A 16,181-nucleotide genomic window follows, 5' to 3' on the forward strand; every position below is an offset into this window, starting at 1 on the left:
AAATTGAGTTTCTGTGCATGTTACTGTCTCTTTAAATGTGGCGGGCTGCCCTGTTGTTGCTGTGCTGGAAACCCCGTACTGACTCTGAAGGGACCCAAGATGGCTGAATACTCACGGGGGGACAGTTAGCAATTATCTGAGCAAGACGTCGGGAATGAATGGCAAATAGCACTATAATGTAAAGCGTAACCTTGGAGTAACTACACGACTGCAGTTTGTTGGTTTGCATAATTTTTGGGATGCATGAATACCAGTAAGGAGAGAGTGGTCTCTCCGCGGCCCCGAGCCAGAACATGGCGGAACACTTGGGGAAGAAATAGCAGCTAACGCTAGCTAGCTGTCGTATTATTGAGATACCATTGGAAACATTGGTCCGGGGTAAACACGGTGTCTGCGGTCCGCACGTTTGAAATAATGTTATCGGTGCACAGCTCTGGTCATTTCTCTTCAACGACTTTAACACTGAATATGTGGAGCGTAGGCAGTTAGCGTACTAGCTAGCGAGTTAACTCGTTAGGTTTTCTAGCTAACGCAACTGGCTAACGTTGCCCGCAAGCGTACAAACTGTACTAATAAGCAGGCAGATTGTTTTGAGGGGCAGAGATCGTAACATTGATGCTTATTCTGAATACTCCTCTCTCAGTTGTATGCTGGGGCTTCCCAATGTATTGTCAGCCCTTGTTTTGTCGATTAACACGTTAGCTAAAGTCATTGCCCTCCGCACTGTAAATTGTTAGCTTGCTACAATGGTCTGTAAGCTGATTTTGTGTGGCGCTTTGCCTACAACACTGGCGAGATAAGTTTTGAGGCAGCTTGTTAAAAAACTCAGATATTGTAGTTGTAACTGCATAATCGATAAGGGGAATCTTCCTGGGTACCCGTCCAGGTGTTCCGCTTTTAAGCTCCTTCAAAGACGTGTTAGCCTGGTTGACCCCTGACACTAGATAAGTTAGTGCTGCATTGTAGAAGTGATCAGGTGGAGAATAAAAGTGAACTGAAGTTGTGGCGTTACTAGGTGAAGTCCTGTAAAAGCCAAGAAGGTCCGGAAGGGGGAACTGGTTACAACTACCTGCCAGGATGACGGACACTCGTCGACGAGTCAAAGTCTATACCCTCAATGAGGACAGACAGTGGGATGACCGTGGGACCGGACACGTCTCCTCAGGCTATGTGGACCGTTTGAAAGGCACGTCTCTACTAGTGCGGGCAGAGAGTGATGGTGAGTAACCACCTAAGGCAGGAGGAATGACATATACCAACTTAGAGATGACTTGCAGTGTATTGTAGGTGCTCAGGTATTACTATATGTAAACAATACCTCACACACACTTATTTGTGTATGTAACCATTGCTTGTGTGTAGCATGACAGCCACTTATGGACCTCGTTTCCTGACAGGTTCCCTACTGTTGGAGTCCAAAATCAACCCAAACACAGCCTACCAGAAACAACAGGTCAGTACATAGCATGGTGCACTACACTCTTGAATATGTATTTATTTTAATTTCTCTGTGCTGATTGTAAGTTGGCTTTGTTTTTCTTTTGGAAAGGACACATTGATAGTATGGTCCGAGGCTGAAAATTATGATCTGGCACTCAGCTTCCAGGAGAAGGCTGGCTGTGATGAAATCTGGGAGAAAATATGCCAGGTAGCTGCACTTTTCTGTGTGTGGGTGTGTGTTTGTCTGTTCCATCTGTATACGCGTTTGATGTTGAGTGTGTTTGGGTCTTCCTGGCTGTAGTTTCTGTAGCTAGTCACATCCTTCATCAATCATATGTTTGTGTCGTTGTTTAGGTGCAGGGAAAGGACCCGTCTGTGGACATTACCCAGGATGTGGTGGACGAGTCCGAGGAGGAACGCTTTGACGACATGTCGTCGCCAGGTCTGGAGTTACCGCCATGTGAACTGAACCGCTTGGAAGACCTGGCTGAGCTGGTGGCCTCCTCACTCCCGTCTCCTCTGCGGCGTGAGAAACTGGCACTGGCTGTGGAGAATGAGGGCTACATTCGCAAACTCCTGGAACTCTTCCGTGTGTGTGAGGATTTGGAGAACAGAGAGGGACTGCACCACCTGTATGAAATAATTAAAGGCATCTTCCTGCTCAATCGTACTGCACTCTTTGAGGTTATGTTCTCCGAGGAGTGCATAATGGACGTCATTGGTTGTTTGGAGTTTGATCCAGCACTCCCGCAGCCACGGCGGCATCGGGAGTTTCTAACAAAGACAGCCCGCTTTAAGGAAGTGATCCCCATCTCTGATCCTGAACTGCGTCAGAAAATACACCAGACGTATCGGGTGCAGTATATTCAGGACATGGTGCTGCCCACGCCCTCTGTTTTTGAGGAAAACATGCTGTCCACCCTGCACTCCTTCATCTTCTTCAACAAGGTGGAGATTGTGGGCATGCTTCAGGTGAGAAAGGCAGACATGTATTTAAAGGTCTGCTGGTGAAAGGTATTCTTTATTGTTTTCAAATTACGTGTGTACACCACCTTTTCATTTTAAAAAGGTTTTCTCTTGCCAGAAGCAAAAGATAAAAATGTATATGTTGTACAAGGATTAGAAACACAGTCCTGCCATAGCTTCAAAAGGCACACATAAGAGAATACTTTTAAAAATAGTGTTTATGCAGTGAGGACTGGAAATTACAGTAATTGTAGGATAGTACAAAGGTTTTATTTTGGCTGATTGTGCTTTACCCAGTCTGAGTTTGTCTGCTAGTCTTTTATGGTCATGTGACCTTTGTGTTTTTGTACTGTGTCAACTCAGCAGTGTTTATGTATGGCTGTCTCCATAGAGATGGGGAAGTGTTGTGTAAATCAGTTATGCTGCGGTAGAGGAAAACTGAAACTGGCCCGCTGTTGACTGTGGTACACTGTGATATGTGGAGTTCTGGAGTCAAACACTACTGATATGGGCCTTTCCTTCCTCACTTACCCTGAGACAGTTTTTACATATGAACAGTGTTTTATTTATCTAAACAAGCACTTTATATACTGGATTGCAGATTTAATTAAACAGAACCGAGCTGTTGGTTTAAACAATCTTATGTAAGTAACCCTTCAGGAGAATCCACCAAAATTTTATGTGTTAGTTTTTGAAGACGTTTTTGCATGCCATAGATTTTTTAGTGCAATCTGCAATTGTTAGATTTAGAATAAAATTGTGCTGACAAAGGAATAAAAACATTGTCATATGATAACTTCAAAATCAGTCACTGGTAAATACGATGGTTGTCATGTTTGTTTCCTGTTTATTTGTATCTGACTCACACCATTGCAAACTAACAACAACTTTGCTATGATAGATAAAGTGGAGTGCACAATCGGCCCTGGATAATCTGGGTCAAGTGTGATTTTTCCATATCCTTACTTGTTCACCCTCTCTTTGATACTCACACCCTTTCATCTCCCCTCCTTCTTGACGTCAGGACGATGAGAAGTTCCTGACAGACCTCTTTGCACAGCTAACAGACGAGGCCACAGACGATGACAAAAGACACGAACTGGTATGCTAGACCTTTTATCAGAGATTATTTATCAAATATTGCCCTCATTTTTCTCCTTGTCCCTTGTTTCATTGAGCCCTTCTTTGTTTCTTCTTTATAGGTGAACTTCCTAAAAGAATTCTGTGCATTCTCACAAACGTTACAACCTCAAAACAGAGACGCCTTCTTCAAGACATTGTCAAACATGGGCATTCTACCTGCACTAGAGGTCATACTGGTGAGTGCAGCAACCTCAACATAAATCTGAATCAAGTCCATAGGGCAAGTTTATGCAGACAGTTTTATAGCTTCAAATTATTCAGTATAGCCCTAAATTAAAAATTGATTGAAGTGACTTCCCACTAGCAGAAAGATATGAAGCAAAACACAGGGTTCCCACGGTCATGGAATTACTAAAAAATCATTGGAAGTTTTGGAAAAGTCATGGAAATTAGTTGTGCATAATGAAATTGTTACAGTCAATTTATTGTCTGAAGCTGTTGACGTAATGTAGCTCTAATATGTGTCTGTGTGATATTTGTTAACCGTCACGTATGTTTCTTTATTTTCACCCTGTCTTCCACCTCTCCCTTCATGTATGCCAGTGAGCGGAAATTCTGTTTGAATCTGATGTTTGAAAAATGCTGGGCAAATAGGGCAAGAAAAAAAAATATTATGGGTCCTTTAAAAGTCATGGTTAAGTTTTAAAATTTTGTCCATGAAAATGTGTGGGAACCCTGAAGATGATATTAGTGTATTGACAGTATGTTGTTACAACTGTGCATCTATTCCACACAATGCAGTTTGGTTACCAGGGATTGCGCACACCATAATAACACCTTGTTGACTGTAACTGTGGTATTAAGTTACATTATGTTGTAACTGAGGAGCCAGTTTTATGATTTGTGTTTTTTTGTGTGCAGCTCTTGTTTGAAATGAATGACAAAAAGAGTGTAGAGTGTTAGTCTCAAGTTTAAGGTTATTTAAGTACTTCTCATTATGACCATGACACCGCATTTTTTATGAACAAGCAAATTAACTCGTAGTGCAATTAAACAAACCAAATATTAGTTTTGTCTGAACCTTGAGGCTTGCCAGACATTGAATATACATAGTTCAGCACACATACACACAAAACAATCAGGGCTGTTGCTGCAGGTTGTCATGTTATTATATAGTCTGAAGATGAAAGCGTAGAAAGGAGCATCTACTGGTTTTGAGTTTTGTCAAAGCTGATCTCCCCCCCCCCCCCCCCCCCCCCCCCAAGTCGTCTTGGATGTTTATTGAATTGGTGCATTTAATAATATCTGGTTGTATTACCTGTCCAGAGAGTACTATCTGAAGTCGGCTCTTGGCCACACTGCAATCCTGTTTCAGATGTGTACATTTAGAGGTGGCAAGGTCACATTCCTGATCAGTTATGTGTGCTTATAAATCTGACCAGAATGTAGATATTGCAGAAATCCCAAGCTCTACAGATGCAAAAGAAAAAGAATTATGGACCCTCTTACCGTTTTTTAAACGATGACAGACGTAAGTGTGTGCATGCAGTTTGGCAATAAAAGTATGGCAGAGTGCAATAGCTTGTCAAGCTATGCAAGGGACTTTGACAAATGATGAACAACTTCCAGATCCGTTTGCTATCATTGAGTGAGTAGAAGACATGAGCAAGTGACCAGATAATGACAGTATTCAGTGGCCAAATACACGTATTCGTTGGAGAAACCAAGCATAATAGAAGTCACTAGATGCATACGGCTACGGATACGGCCTAGCAAAAGACAGGACACAAGATCATTATGTATGAGGCTTGGATTATAGTTAAACCAGGAATCTACGTCCTAACGCAGCCTTGTAACATTACCTACATTATTGGTTTGCAAACTGGCATAGTTCAGAGCTCGATGATATAATTATGTAACCAAGAATTCTGCTTCTGTTTTACCGTAAGGTGAGAATTTTTGATTGTGTCCTCCGTCCAGTGGTAGTCAACTTGTTTTATAACTTGCAGCCGTAGACGCCGGTGTTTTGATCTAATGCATCTCTCTGTTAACTGGTGACTTTCAGCCAAATGCATCTGTGGTTGCTTGTTGTAACTTGCGCAAATGGTTGGTGTAGATAATATACACAGATGCGTATTTATTTAGAATGATTTTAAGGTAAAATTGAAGGTTTTTACAAGGACAGCTACATGTTCTGTTCATGTTTTCAACAGCTGCCAGTGCTATGAGCAGCAATAATGCATTTGACTGAGTCACCAGTTAATTTGATCATTTGTTAAACACCACACGCTGTTGCTCTGAAATGGTTGTGATCAAGTCCAAATTCTGTATAACGTGTGTCCGCTGTTTGAATACTGATTCTGAGAGTCGAACATGCAACAAGCAGAGACTTTGAATACTCATAACACTTTTAATTTAATGTTTAAAGCTTGCTAACATGCCTGGATGGCTGATGCAAAATGCTGTTTACGTTGCCAATATGCACGCACATATTTTTGATGACCTCGGCTGTAAAAGTGTCTATAAATAGACTGTGGTGTGTGTAGTGGTAGCGTGTATGTGGCGATAGGGAGTTCACATCCTCAAAGAAGGGAATGCTCATGTATTTTTTTAATTAATTCAAGGGTGATTTACTAATTAGTACGGCGATCAGGTCATGGATCAGTAGAGATCTCTCTGATTTGTCACGTGGACAGTTTGTGTCACCTGGTGAACACACAGAGGGCTGACTTGATTTACAGCTGATTCAGTTTTGACTCAAAGAGCTGAGTTTAGGACCTCTCAAAACACAAGCCAACAATTTATCAGAACACCCAAACGATACAAGTTCCTCGCAACTGTTATGGTTAGCGTGTTTACTCAGAAACTTGCCCTCACACCTCCTTCTCTGTCATGTTCAAGTGAACAGTTTTTGTTTTCACATTTCCAGTCACCAGATTTTTTTTGTTGATGGTTGGAGCAGTAACTTTACCAACACACCAGTGACTGCAGAAAACTGAGAAAGAATAATGGATCTGTTACAAGAGGACAGACTTTGTTCTTAGACAGAATGAACTAGCAGGTTTTTCTGCTCCTAGCCAGCCACTGAGCATGCAGTCCGTTATGGTCTTGTTTTTGTACCTTCCAGTGCGAACCACTGTCTGTTTTTATTCGGTTTTGTGAAGAGTTTAACCTTGGAATGCACAACACTAGCACTTGGGAGGAAAAAATGTCTGAACAATTAAAGTAGATTAAAGCATCAAGCAGTAGGCCGATCACAAACACATGCTCATATGTAGAGGAACATGTGTTACATGTGACATATGATTGTCCTTATGTCACATGTAGCATATGTACTCTCTGACACATACAGACATTTGTGAGAGTGATCGTCGCCTCCTCCGTTCCGTCTGTCAGCACACACACCTTTATGAGTAAACCAGGAAGAAAGGAAAACTAGTCAGTGTAGGTGAATTTAAATGCAGTTGGGGGTCCATTTGTTTTCATGTTGTATTTAAGCTGTATTTGAGTTTATTGATCCTTAAGAGGAAATTGTTATTCCACTGACAAATCTAATTTATGCCCATGAAACAGGGAATGGATGACGTTCAGGTGCGTGGGGCAGCCACAGATATCTTCTCTTATCTGGTGGAGTACAACCCCTCCATGGTACGAGAGTTCGTCATGCAGGAGTCTCAGCAGAATGATGATGTAAGTATATGAGCAAAGTCAATCAGAAATATCACAGAACAATACTCTTCATTTCACTACTCGGGAAGATATAAACAAGTATTGTGTTCCTAATGATTATCCATTGGCCTCCCAGGACATCCTCCTGATCAACCTGATCATAGAACACATGATCTGTGATACAGACCCAGAGCTAGGTGGAGCGGTGCAGCTGATGGGCCTGCTACGGACTCTGGTGGACCCTGAGAACATGCTGGCTACTGCAAATGTGAGTTTGTGTGCTACTCCTAAACATGACAGTTTGTATTGACAAAAACTTGATGTCACTAGATACGTAGATCAAGCTTGTTGAGTGGTAATTTTGAATGTTGCTGTTGTGAGGAGTAGAGGCATTCCTTGCTCAAATCAGTTAAGTCAAACTGAATCAAAGAAAAACACCTTCATTGTCCTTCAGTTTCCTTATAAAAGATGCAAGAGTAACAATACAGACTGAGTTCACCACTCTTTAGCCACCTTTAGGCTCATTACTACTCCCTTTATTTATGAAAACAGATACATCCATTACAAACCTGACCCACATACCTCCATGTGTCCTTATGGTGGCATAGATAAAGCAAAAAGATGGCATGAAACGGTGGCGGTTTCTGACAACAACAAACATGCAACAGTGCAGGACGTCGTGATTTTAAAGGAGGCAGCATTATAGAAGGCGGTGGACTGTGTGACCATTAAATGCATCGCAACACATGGATGGAGACCTCTTTTCACTATGACTGTGGTCTTAGTAAAAAGAGGTAGAGCGAGTTGTCCACTAATGGCAAGATTGGCGGACCAATTCTCAGCTCCTACAGTCCGCATGTTGACGTATCCTCGGGCAAGATACTGAACCCCAAATTGCTCCCAATGGCTGTTCAATCAGCGTATGAGTGGTGAGTGCGTGTGAATGGATACTGAGTAGCAGGTGGCACCGTGTATGGAAGCCTCGGCCACCAATGTGTGACTGTGTATGTGTGTGAATGGGTGAATGTGACATGTAGAGTTAAAGTGCAGTCCATTTACCATTCACTATGATTCTGTTTCAGTCTGTCCTGCCGTTTTTTTGTCTACGTCGTGTCCTACAGTCATATCTCCCTTGAAATATGCTACACTGCCCCCACGATTGCCGGTGGTATTACTCTGTTTTATCCATATCCATAAGCTTACAGAAAACCTGTAGACTATGAACAGAAGGCTCCGTCCGTGTCCGTATATGTGTCTTATGTTGAGCATTAAAGAGCCATTAGGCAGCACTGCAATGTTGAGGTTATTTTAAGGGAGCAAAGAGAGGTGGTGTTCTTAATATGGAAGTACCTCATTCATTTCTGTACATGCAAAACCCAAAAACGTGATCCATATGTGGATATAAGCTGTTAGAACAGAGCACAGATACAATAGTTATAGCAGAAAAAATGAAATGTCTGTACTGGATAGCTGGATTTTCCTCCTAGTGTTACTGAGAAGTTACTCTCCAGTCACTGAAAAAGTTGGTGGCAGGTTGGGCCAGAGCTTACCGTTGTTTTAAAGGGTAGCACATTGTAAAACATGTCATCGTAGTATATCAAAGTTGTGTTACTCAGTAAAAAAAAATATACTCTGTGTTTTTTCTCCTTCCAGAAAACAGAGAAGACAGAGTTCCTGAGCTTCTTCTACAAGCACTGTATGCACGTCCTCTCAGCTCCACTACTGGCCAACACCACAGAGGAAAAACCTAGCAAAGGTATTGCACACCTGCGAGTGTGTGTGTGTACATGTGTGTTGGTTTTGAAAATAAAACTGTGAGATCAATGCCATGAGTATTTTATGTCACTTAACACCTTACTACTTCTACCTAGATGATTTCCAAACATCCCAGTTGCTGGCCTTGATCCTGGAGCTGCTGACATTCTGCGTTGAGCACCACACCTATCACATAAAGAACTACATCATCAACAAGGACATTCTCAGGAGGGTACTGGTGCTCACTGCCTCTCAGCACGCCTTCCTGGCACTATGTGAGTGACATACAATCACTTAAATTCCTAGTGCCTGCCAACTCTTGACACTTTGCAACATGAAACTTAAGCCAAGTTTGAATATGAATTATTTTTTGAGCACAGAATTCATGTTTATCTGTCTGTGCCCAGGTGCCCTGCGCTTCATGCGGAGGATCATCGGTCTGAAGGATGAATTCTACAATCGCTACATCATGAGAAACTTTCTCTTCGAGCCTGTCATCAAGGCCTTCCTCAACAACGGCTCACGCTACAATCTCATGAACTCAGCCATCATTGAGATGTTCGAGTATGTCCGTGTGGTGAGTATTTATTTTGATATTCATCTGATCATGTCTACACTGCTTAGAAATTATGAGTTGATGTGAAAGGTTTCAGTTTCTGGATCAAATTTGAAGTGAAAACTTGCACATACAACATTTCATCAGTTCAATTTTAACTCGTTTGGTGTGTTCTCTCCTCTCTGTTTCTCTCTCCGGTCATTTTCTTCACACTCCTCCTCTGCTCTGCCTCTGTCCCAAACCCTCAACTACTCATCCCACCTTTCCAAACTCTTTCCCTCATTGTCCCCTACTACTCTTTCTGTACTTTCCTCTTTCTCTCTCCTCCCATTGCCCCTAGGAGGACGTGAAGTCTCTCACAGCTCATATAGTAGAAAACTACTGGAAAGCTCTGGAGGATGTCGACTACGTTCAGACGTTCAAGGGCCTGAAGCTGCGGTATGAGCAGCAGCGAGAGAGGCAAGACAACCCCAAACTGGATAGGTGAGAAAAGCAAGACTGCATTACTACTGCTACTACAACTATTAAATGAGTGATGCAATCCTTTGCCTGTGAGTGTGTCTCACACTAAATCAGGAGAACAATGTCAGTGTGACATTACAGTCAGATAACTCGCACTGATAAGCTGTTAAAATAAGCAATATATTGTTTATTGTGTGCATTATGTGCTTTTTGGAGTCAGGTGTTTTCTGCCAGTGCCTTTTTTTTTTTATATAGTTTTTTATCACCTGTTTGTGCTACAGTGACTGTTGTGACTTGCTGAGATTGCACAATGTACCACTATCTCTGACTCTGACTAAAGGACAGACAGTCAAATCAGAAAGTGAAACTGCGCAGAGCACGTCATTTATTTTGCTGCAACTTAAACTCAGCATACTTGCCAACACCAACAGGTGTTTCCTTTTTTAAAACTTTACTGTGATTTCCTGTGATTTTTTTTTTTTGTGTGTGTTGTTAATTAACTACTGCACACTGCAGTCACTCAGGAGCAGTTCATGCTTATTGTGTCGCCCTTTGTCATACCAGAGCAAGAGTTTTAACCCTTCATATGCTTGTGGTTTACAGTTGAAACACAAACTGCTGCACTATATCAAACCTCTGTTTAGTCACGTCATGTAAGACAACAGTGAGAGCAGACTGAATGAATGGTTTGTCCATACATGTGTGTAGATAACATGTACTCTTCGAAGTAACTCCTCCTTTAAACTGTCTAATAACAGTAGTTCCCAACTGATCCAGCCACGGGGTCTAGATTTCTCCATAGCCATTAGATCAAGGTCCACATTCAGTGTCAAACTTGTGGTCAGCCATGTCATCAAGCTAGTTTGCTGTCTCTGTCAAGTAGCTGTCAGTTAGTCACTCACTCTACAGCCAGAAACTGCACCTTAAAATGAAAGCACTGTGCCAGATGATTGTTCATAAAAATTGCTAAATGTAGAGCTAACAGATGGCCCCAGTGGTCATATTTGCTTCCTGAGACTTGCTCACAGAATTAATTGGACATTACCAAATGAAGCAATATGAGTTAAGAGTTGTCACCCCCATTAAGAGCAGAATGCTCTTTCGGGGGAAAGCTAGTTGAAGAAACAGACGTTATATATGAAAGTATGTATATTTTGGTTTTTGACGACTAAGTGGTGCATAATCCTCTCCAGCATGCGTTCCATCCTGAGGAACCACCGCTTCCGTCGTGACGCACGCACGCTGGAGGATGAAGAGGAGATGTGGTTCAACACCGATGAGGATGACCTCGAGGATGGCAAGGCTGTGGTTTCTCCCTCTGACAAGATGAAGAGTGAGGAAGACCTCATGGAACCAATAAGCAAGTTCATGGAGAGAAAGAAATGTAAGTACGGAAACACAGGGTTTTCCACACTTTTGGGTGAAAGTGTGCAGTTTGGAAGAAATGATATGCACTTTTATGATGGTTATATACGGGTGGAGTAGGGTTGCAACGATGTAAGGTTTACGATAACCATCTCAAAATATCATGGTTTCAGGGATCACAATATTGCAGAATTATTATTACTACCAGTCAGAATTAAACTTCAAGGAATTAAAATTAAATTTTATTACTATAATTGAAACTTCACACCATTTTTTAAAGGAAGTATGTATAAAAGTCTCCCCTTTCAAAATGACTCAATGTGAGATCCTTCACTCAGTTGCTTTTTTTTGCAATTCAATGGAGGGTTGTGGCCGTATATTCTGCACGGAGCCTCTAGAGAACGACTGAGGAGGAGTTGCTATCGGGAAAACCCTTGTACTTTTGCATTCCCTGGCGAGGGAAACCAAACAAAGTAATGAGGATGTGAATAAAGCCAAAGTTATATAAAATCAAACTGGGTACATTTCACAGGCAAAAAAGCAGATTTGTAACCATAACAACGTCATTAAATTGCCTCAATGTGCCAGGTTGCTGGCAGATTTTGTTGAAATCTGCAATTAGTCTAAATGCCATTTTGTTAGATTAACTTTTTACATTTTATATACCAGATACTTTGTGAAACATCACAGTTTTAGCGCTGTGTTTCATGCATTCATGATAAATGTTCAGTGCATATTGTCATTACATTTTGCTGATCAGTAAATCTACCTGCCCTGTTTACCTACATAAGTCCAGGCACTTAAAGTTGTTAGTCTGCATTTTAGAGATTCATTGCGGAAAACTGTAGCTGCTGTTGTTTAACATACAGGTTGGGTCTGTTCAAAATAGTGATTAGTGGAACAATCACTTTTTGGGTGAAACCCACAGTATATTTCTATAATAAGGGAAATGTTTCTTTGTTAAAGCATGTTGTGGTTATAGAAGATAAAGTTTGTTCACCTATATAATGGTATAAACACTGAAATTGGGGGAGAATGACCATTTCTTATCCACCTCTCCTCAGTGAAAGACACAGAAGACAAAGAAGTCCTGGGGAAGTCGAGCCTATCAGGCAGGCAGAACCCCAGCTTCAAGCTCTCCTTCTCCGGCTCCACTAAGACCAGCCTGTCCAGCCCTCCTTCATCTGCCTCATTGAACCCAGGTTCTCCAGGATCGCCAGGTTCTCCGGGCTCAGGGGCACGGAGTTCACCCTCCACCACAACTGTAACCACAAAGGTACCTGTCAGCATGCTAATGATTAAGGTGTGGGACAAAGTTTAAGAACAAAGCTGAAAATGATTTTGCACCATGTCTAGTCCGCATCAAACTAAAAGTAAAAAAGAATTTGTTGAAAATTGAGCTTTAACTATGAATCTTCACACTTAGACTGTCAGTTTTCACACAACTCCCACCATCCTTGTTGTGGATTACAAAGAATGGTCATCGCCACCAGCGTGCAGTTGGACTGTACAGATTTTGTACTTGTTAGCTTTATTTAGACAGGAGGGAGGGAGACTAAGAACAGTACATGAACAAATCCATGTGATTTACAAGTCAAGTTTTAAAAAGTGTTTAACAAAGTTTACATTACCATACAAAAAGAGCAAAGTTGACATGAAATGAGAATGATGAGCTAGGAAAAGAAACAACACTAACAAGTCTAGAGATGAGACAAAATCCCTTGATACAATTTGGGACAGTTTGGTGTTTTGGATGTTGAAATTTTTCCCAGAATTGATAGATTGAAAAGGCACGAAAGAACACTGTTTATTATAGTTACCCATCTCCTAAATTTGCAGGTAGTAGAGACGAAATTGGTGACCCATTTATGTGTTTTTTGTGCTGCCTGCTGATAGTGACAGTTAGCTGGTGACTTTCAGCTGAATGCGTCCATGGTTTCTTTTAGTAACTTTGAAATATGGTGAGTGTAGATCAGTGTTTGTCAAATGGGGATGTGGGTACCCCTCTAAGTACTTTTGAGTACAGCAGGGGGTGCCTAAGATTTTCTTTTTATGTTCATTTAAAAAACTTCAGTCACACGTAATCCTTAAAATAATTATACTGTAATAAGTTCAATAAAAAATTGTAAATCTAAGCTAATAAACCACATTGAAGTCCAAGCCCTTTTTTCTCACACAATTGTGTTTTCTATAAAGACACAGTTCAATGCAGCTACACTGTCGGCTTAGTGTTATTGCACGATGTCAAAGAATTGGTTTGCCATGAATTTTGTGATGGATTCTAAACATTTGAAATGTAGCATTTGGATGTTTTTTTGGTTTGTTAAAGTGTATTTTTCAGTAAATCAGACACTGATAAAGGCATTTTTTCCTACCAGAAGTGGTTTGTGCCGGTCAGAGGGCACATGGCTGAAAAAATATCTCAAATGAGAGTTTGAGAACTACTGATGTAGACAACAACGGATGAATATGTATTGAAAATTGATTAAAGCAAAAGAAAATTATGAGGACACCTAAATGTCCTGTTTGTGTTTTCAACAGCTACTGTCACAACCACAATGCGTTTAGCTGAGAGTCACTGGTTAAACCAAAACACCAGACACTATTGTGCGTGTTCTTCTTTGTGATGCAGACCAAAAATGTTTACTTTGTGGTCACTAGGTTGCCCAAGTTAGAGTGACTTATGTTATGTTTCACACTAACACCGCAGTTAGTTGAGATAGTTTATTCTGTGGAGCCACCGCAGCCCCTAGAACTACGCAGTTTTTCTTTTCCTTTTTTTCCCCTGAAATTGTAGTTTGTTACCACTGTTGGAGCAACTGAGAACTGCACAAGTTCTTCCTGAACTCCTTCACATTGTTGTGAAATGCAGTGTCACAGAAAGCTGAAAGAGTAACATTGGACACTTCAGTGCAGCTTGCATTTAAACACATGTTTAGACTAGGGAGATGGTATCACAGTAATGATGACTTGTTTACTTGCAGTGCCTCCCCAGATTTGTCTATAGCCTAGCAAGCCCAAAACAAGGTTTACCAGGTGGCCTGTAGTAGAGGAGTGCTTTGGGATTGCATTCCCGCAGGACCCAATAAAAATCTTGTTGGAGTGAGCTGTTTTAACTGTGTTGCGGGTGGGAGTGGGCTGTCAAAAAATAAACGGCAGGTCCCAGAATTGTTTAAATACAAAGGAAATTGGGAACACTACTCCTGATCAGTGCCTCAAAAATCTTGTAATGCGCCCTCTCTGTACGCCTGCATGACAGTATGCTGCATGTGTGTTGTCACAACCTAGCTTCTGATGTCATAGGCCCTATCGTAGCCTACTCCGTTGCTATTGTGGTGGCTGTAAAACAGTGTATAAATTGAGATGGGCTGCGATAAATGTATAATCTGTGCATATGTACGTGACCCCCACCGGGTAGGAGCAAGATTAATAAAACTGTCAGGAAGTCTCATTCATTGGTCAGGATTTTTAATGTGTGTCTCCTGTCTTCTTCAGGGAGGTTTAGTGGGACTGGTGGACTATCCCGACGATGACGAGGAGGAGGAGGAGGAAGAGGAGGAGGATGGGGAGAGTAAAGAGGACCCTCTGCCACCTTCGAAGAAGTCCAAACTGAGCTCCTAAAGAAGCTTCACTGTCTCAGCGTGTGCTCTGCTCGGACAGTTTCAGCGCATAGACTCAACGCAGGAATGATCAAACTTGTAAACAAATTGAATGAATGAGCGCCACCCCTCGCTGTCAGCGGGTGGCCCAACGAGGAGCAGACTGTGAAAGGATACGAAGCCTCCTCAGACTAGCCCACTTCATACAAGTGCCAATCAGGAAACCAGGAGTGAAGACCCGTCTGAAACGTGGAACAGACGCGTGAACGCTGGGGGAGAAAAGATCACACTGAGTAGATGGTCAGCAGACAGTAGGAGACAGTTTGGTTATTTAGCAACTGGAGGAAAAGACCACATACAAACACACATGTACACACAGACTGAAATCCCAGAGAGCTCGCAGGCTCGGACCATAACCCACTGCCCCCCGCCCCCACCCACTCAGGGAAGGACATCACAGCGGCCCAAACGGGTCGGCCAATTCAGACCCAGAACCACCACTCGCACCCCCACCCCCCCCTCCTCAGAATTCTCCTTCCTCCTTGTTTCTTTCTACTTCTTTTTCTCCTCTGCTCTTTCTCCCTCTCTTTGTCTGTTGCTTTTCTTCCCTTCTTTTTTTTTTTTTTTTTAAGTTAGTAAATAGGACCAGACGGGAGGCAGCATGTGGCAAAGAGCTGTCCTTGTTGTCGTTTGATGATGTCATCAGTGTCGTCGTTCCTCAGCGGATGTTTCTTTCTCTGAAGAGAAAAAAAAAAGCCAGCAGTTTCTTCATGATTTTCTTTTTGTTCTCTATTTGTCTCTCAATCTTTCTCCTGTTTTTTGTAAATGACAACAAAAAAGACCTGCCTTTAAATGTTCAGGACGTTTTCAGTCACACTTGAACAGGTTTTTTAAAGACCTCAGTAGGTGAGATAGTTTTACCCTTTTTGCCCTTTGAAACTGCAGATTTTTTGGAGAATTTGTAATCCCGTCTTGATTAAAGATTGAGTGGAATTCTAGATGTGATGAATTTTGTCATATCTTTTCTTTTTTTTTCCTTTTACATGAGTGTACACTTAGTTGTTCAGAATATTTGGGACCATTAAAATGATCTTTGCTGTAAGATGTCCTATCACCCTTTGTCCTTATAACTCAAGTGTTTGCTTGCTGCATTGTGCTGTTATTGATCAGTCTGGGTCTCCTGGGCACCGCAAGAGCTTGACTTTACACTTGTAGCACAGACAGTGACGTTGAGTTCCACAGACTGTATTGAACAAACATTTATACGCAACACTTGTGTTTTTGCT

General features: G+C 41.7%; 1 protein-coding gene across 2 annotated transcripts; it reads left to right on the forward strand.

The window, feature by feature from the left end:
- Positions 1-61: 61 nt before the first annotated feature.
- Positions 62-15,893, forward strand: smek1 (SMEK homolog 1, suppressor of mek1 (Dictyostelium)). 2 transcript variants are annotated; one of them, XM_033648871.2, is made up of 15 exons: positions 62-1,219; positions 1,398-1,453; positions 1,550-1,648; positions 1,795-2,412; positions 3,431-3,508; positions 3,609-3,725; positions 7,063-7,179; positions 7,295-7,426; positions 8,812-8,914; positions 9,030-9,188; positions 9,321-9,490; positions 9,810-9,952; positions 11,125-11,315; positions 12,361-12,572; positions 14,792-15,893. In XM_033648871.2, exons 1-15 carry the CDS (start codon positions 1,078-1,080, stop codon positions 14,915-14,917), a joined length of 2,463 nt encoding a protein of 820 aa, XP_033504762.1. In that variant the 5' UTR covers positions 62-1,077; the 3' UTR covers positions 14,918-15,893. The 2 variants fall into 2 exon arrangements, with proteins under 2 accessions (XP_033504762.1, XP_033504763.1); XM_033648872.2 differs by having other exon boundaries at positions 9,813-9,952.
- Positions 15,894-16,181: the final 288 nt, after the last annotated feature.

Source organism: Epinephelus lanceolatus, chromosome 13 (assembly GCF_041903045.1).
Source record: "Epinephelus lanceolatus isolate andai-2023 chromosome 13, ASM4190304v1, whole genome shotgun sequence".
NCBI lineage: Eukaryota > Metazoa > Chordata > Actinopteri > Perciformes > Serranidae > Epinephelus > Epinephelus lanceolatus.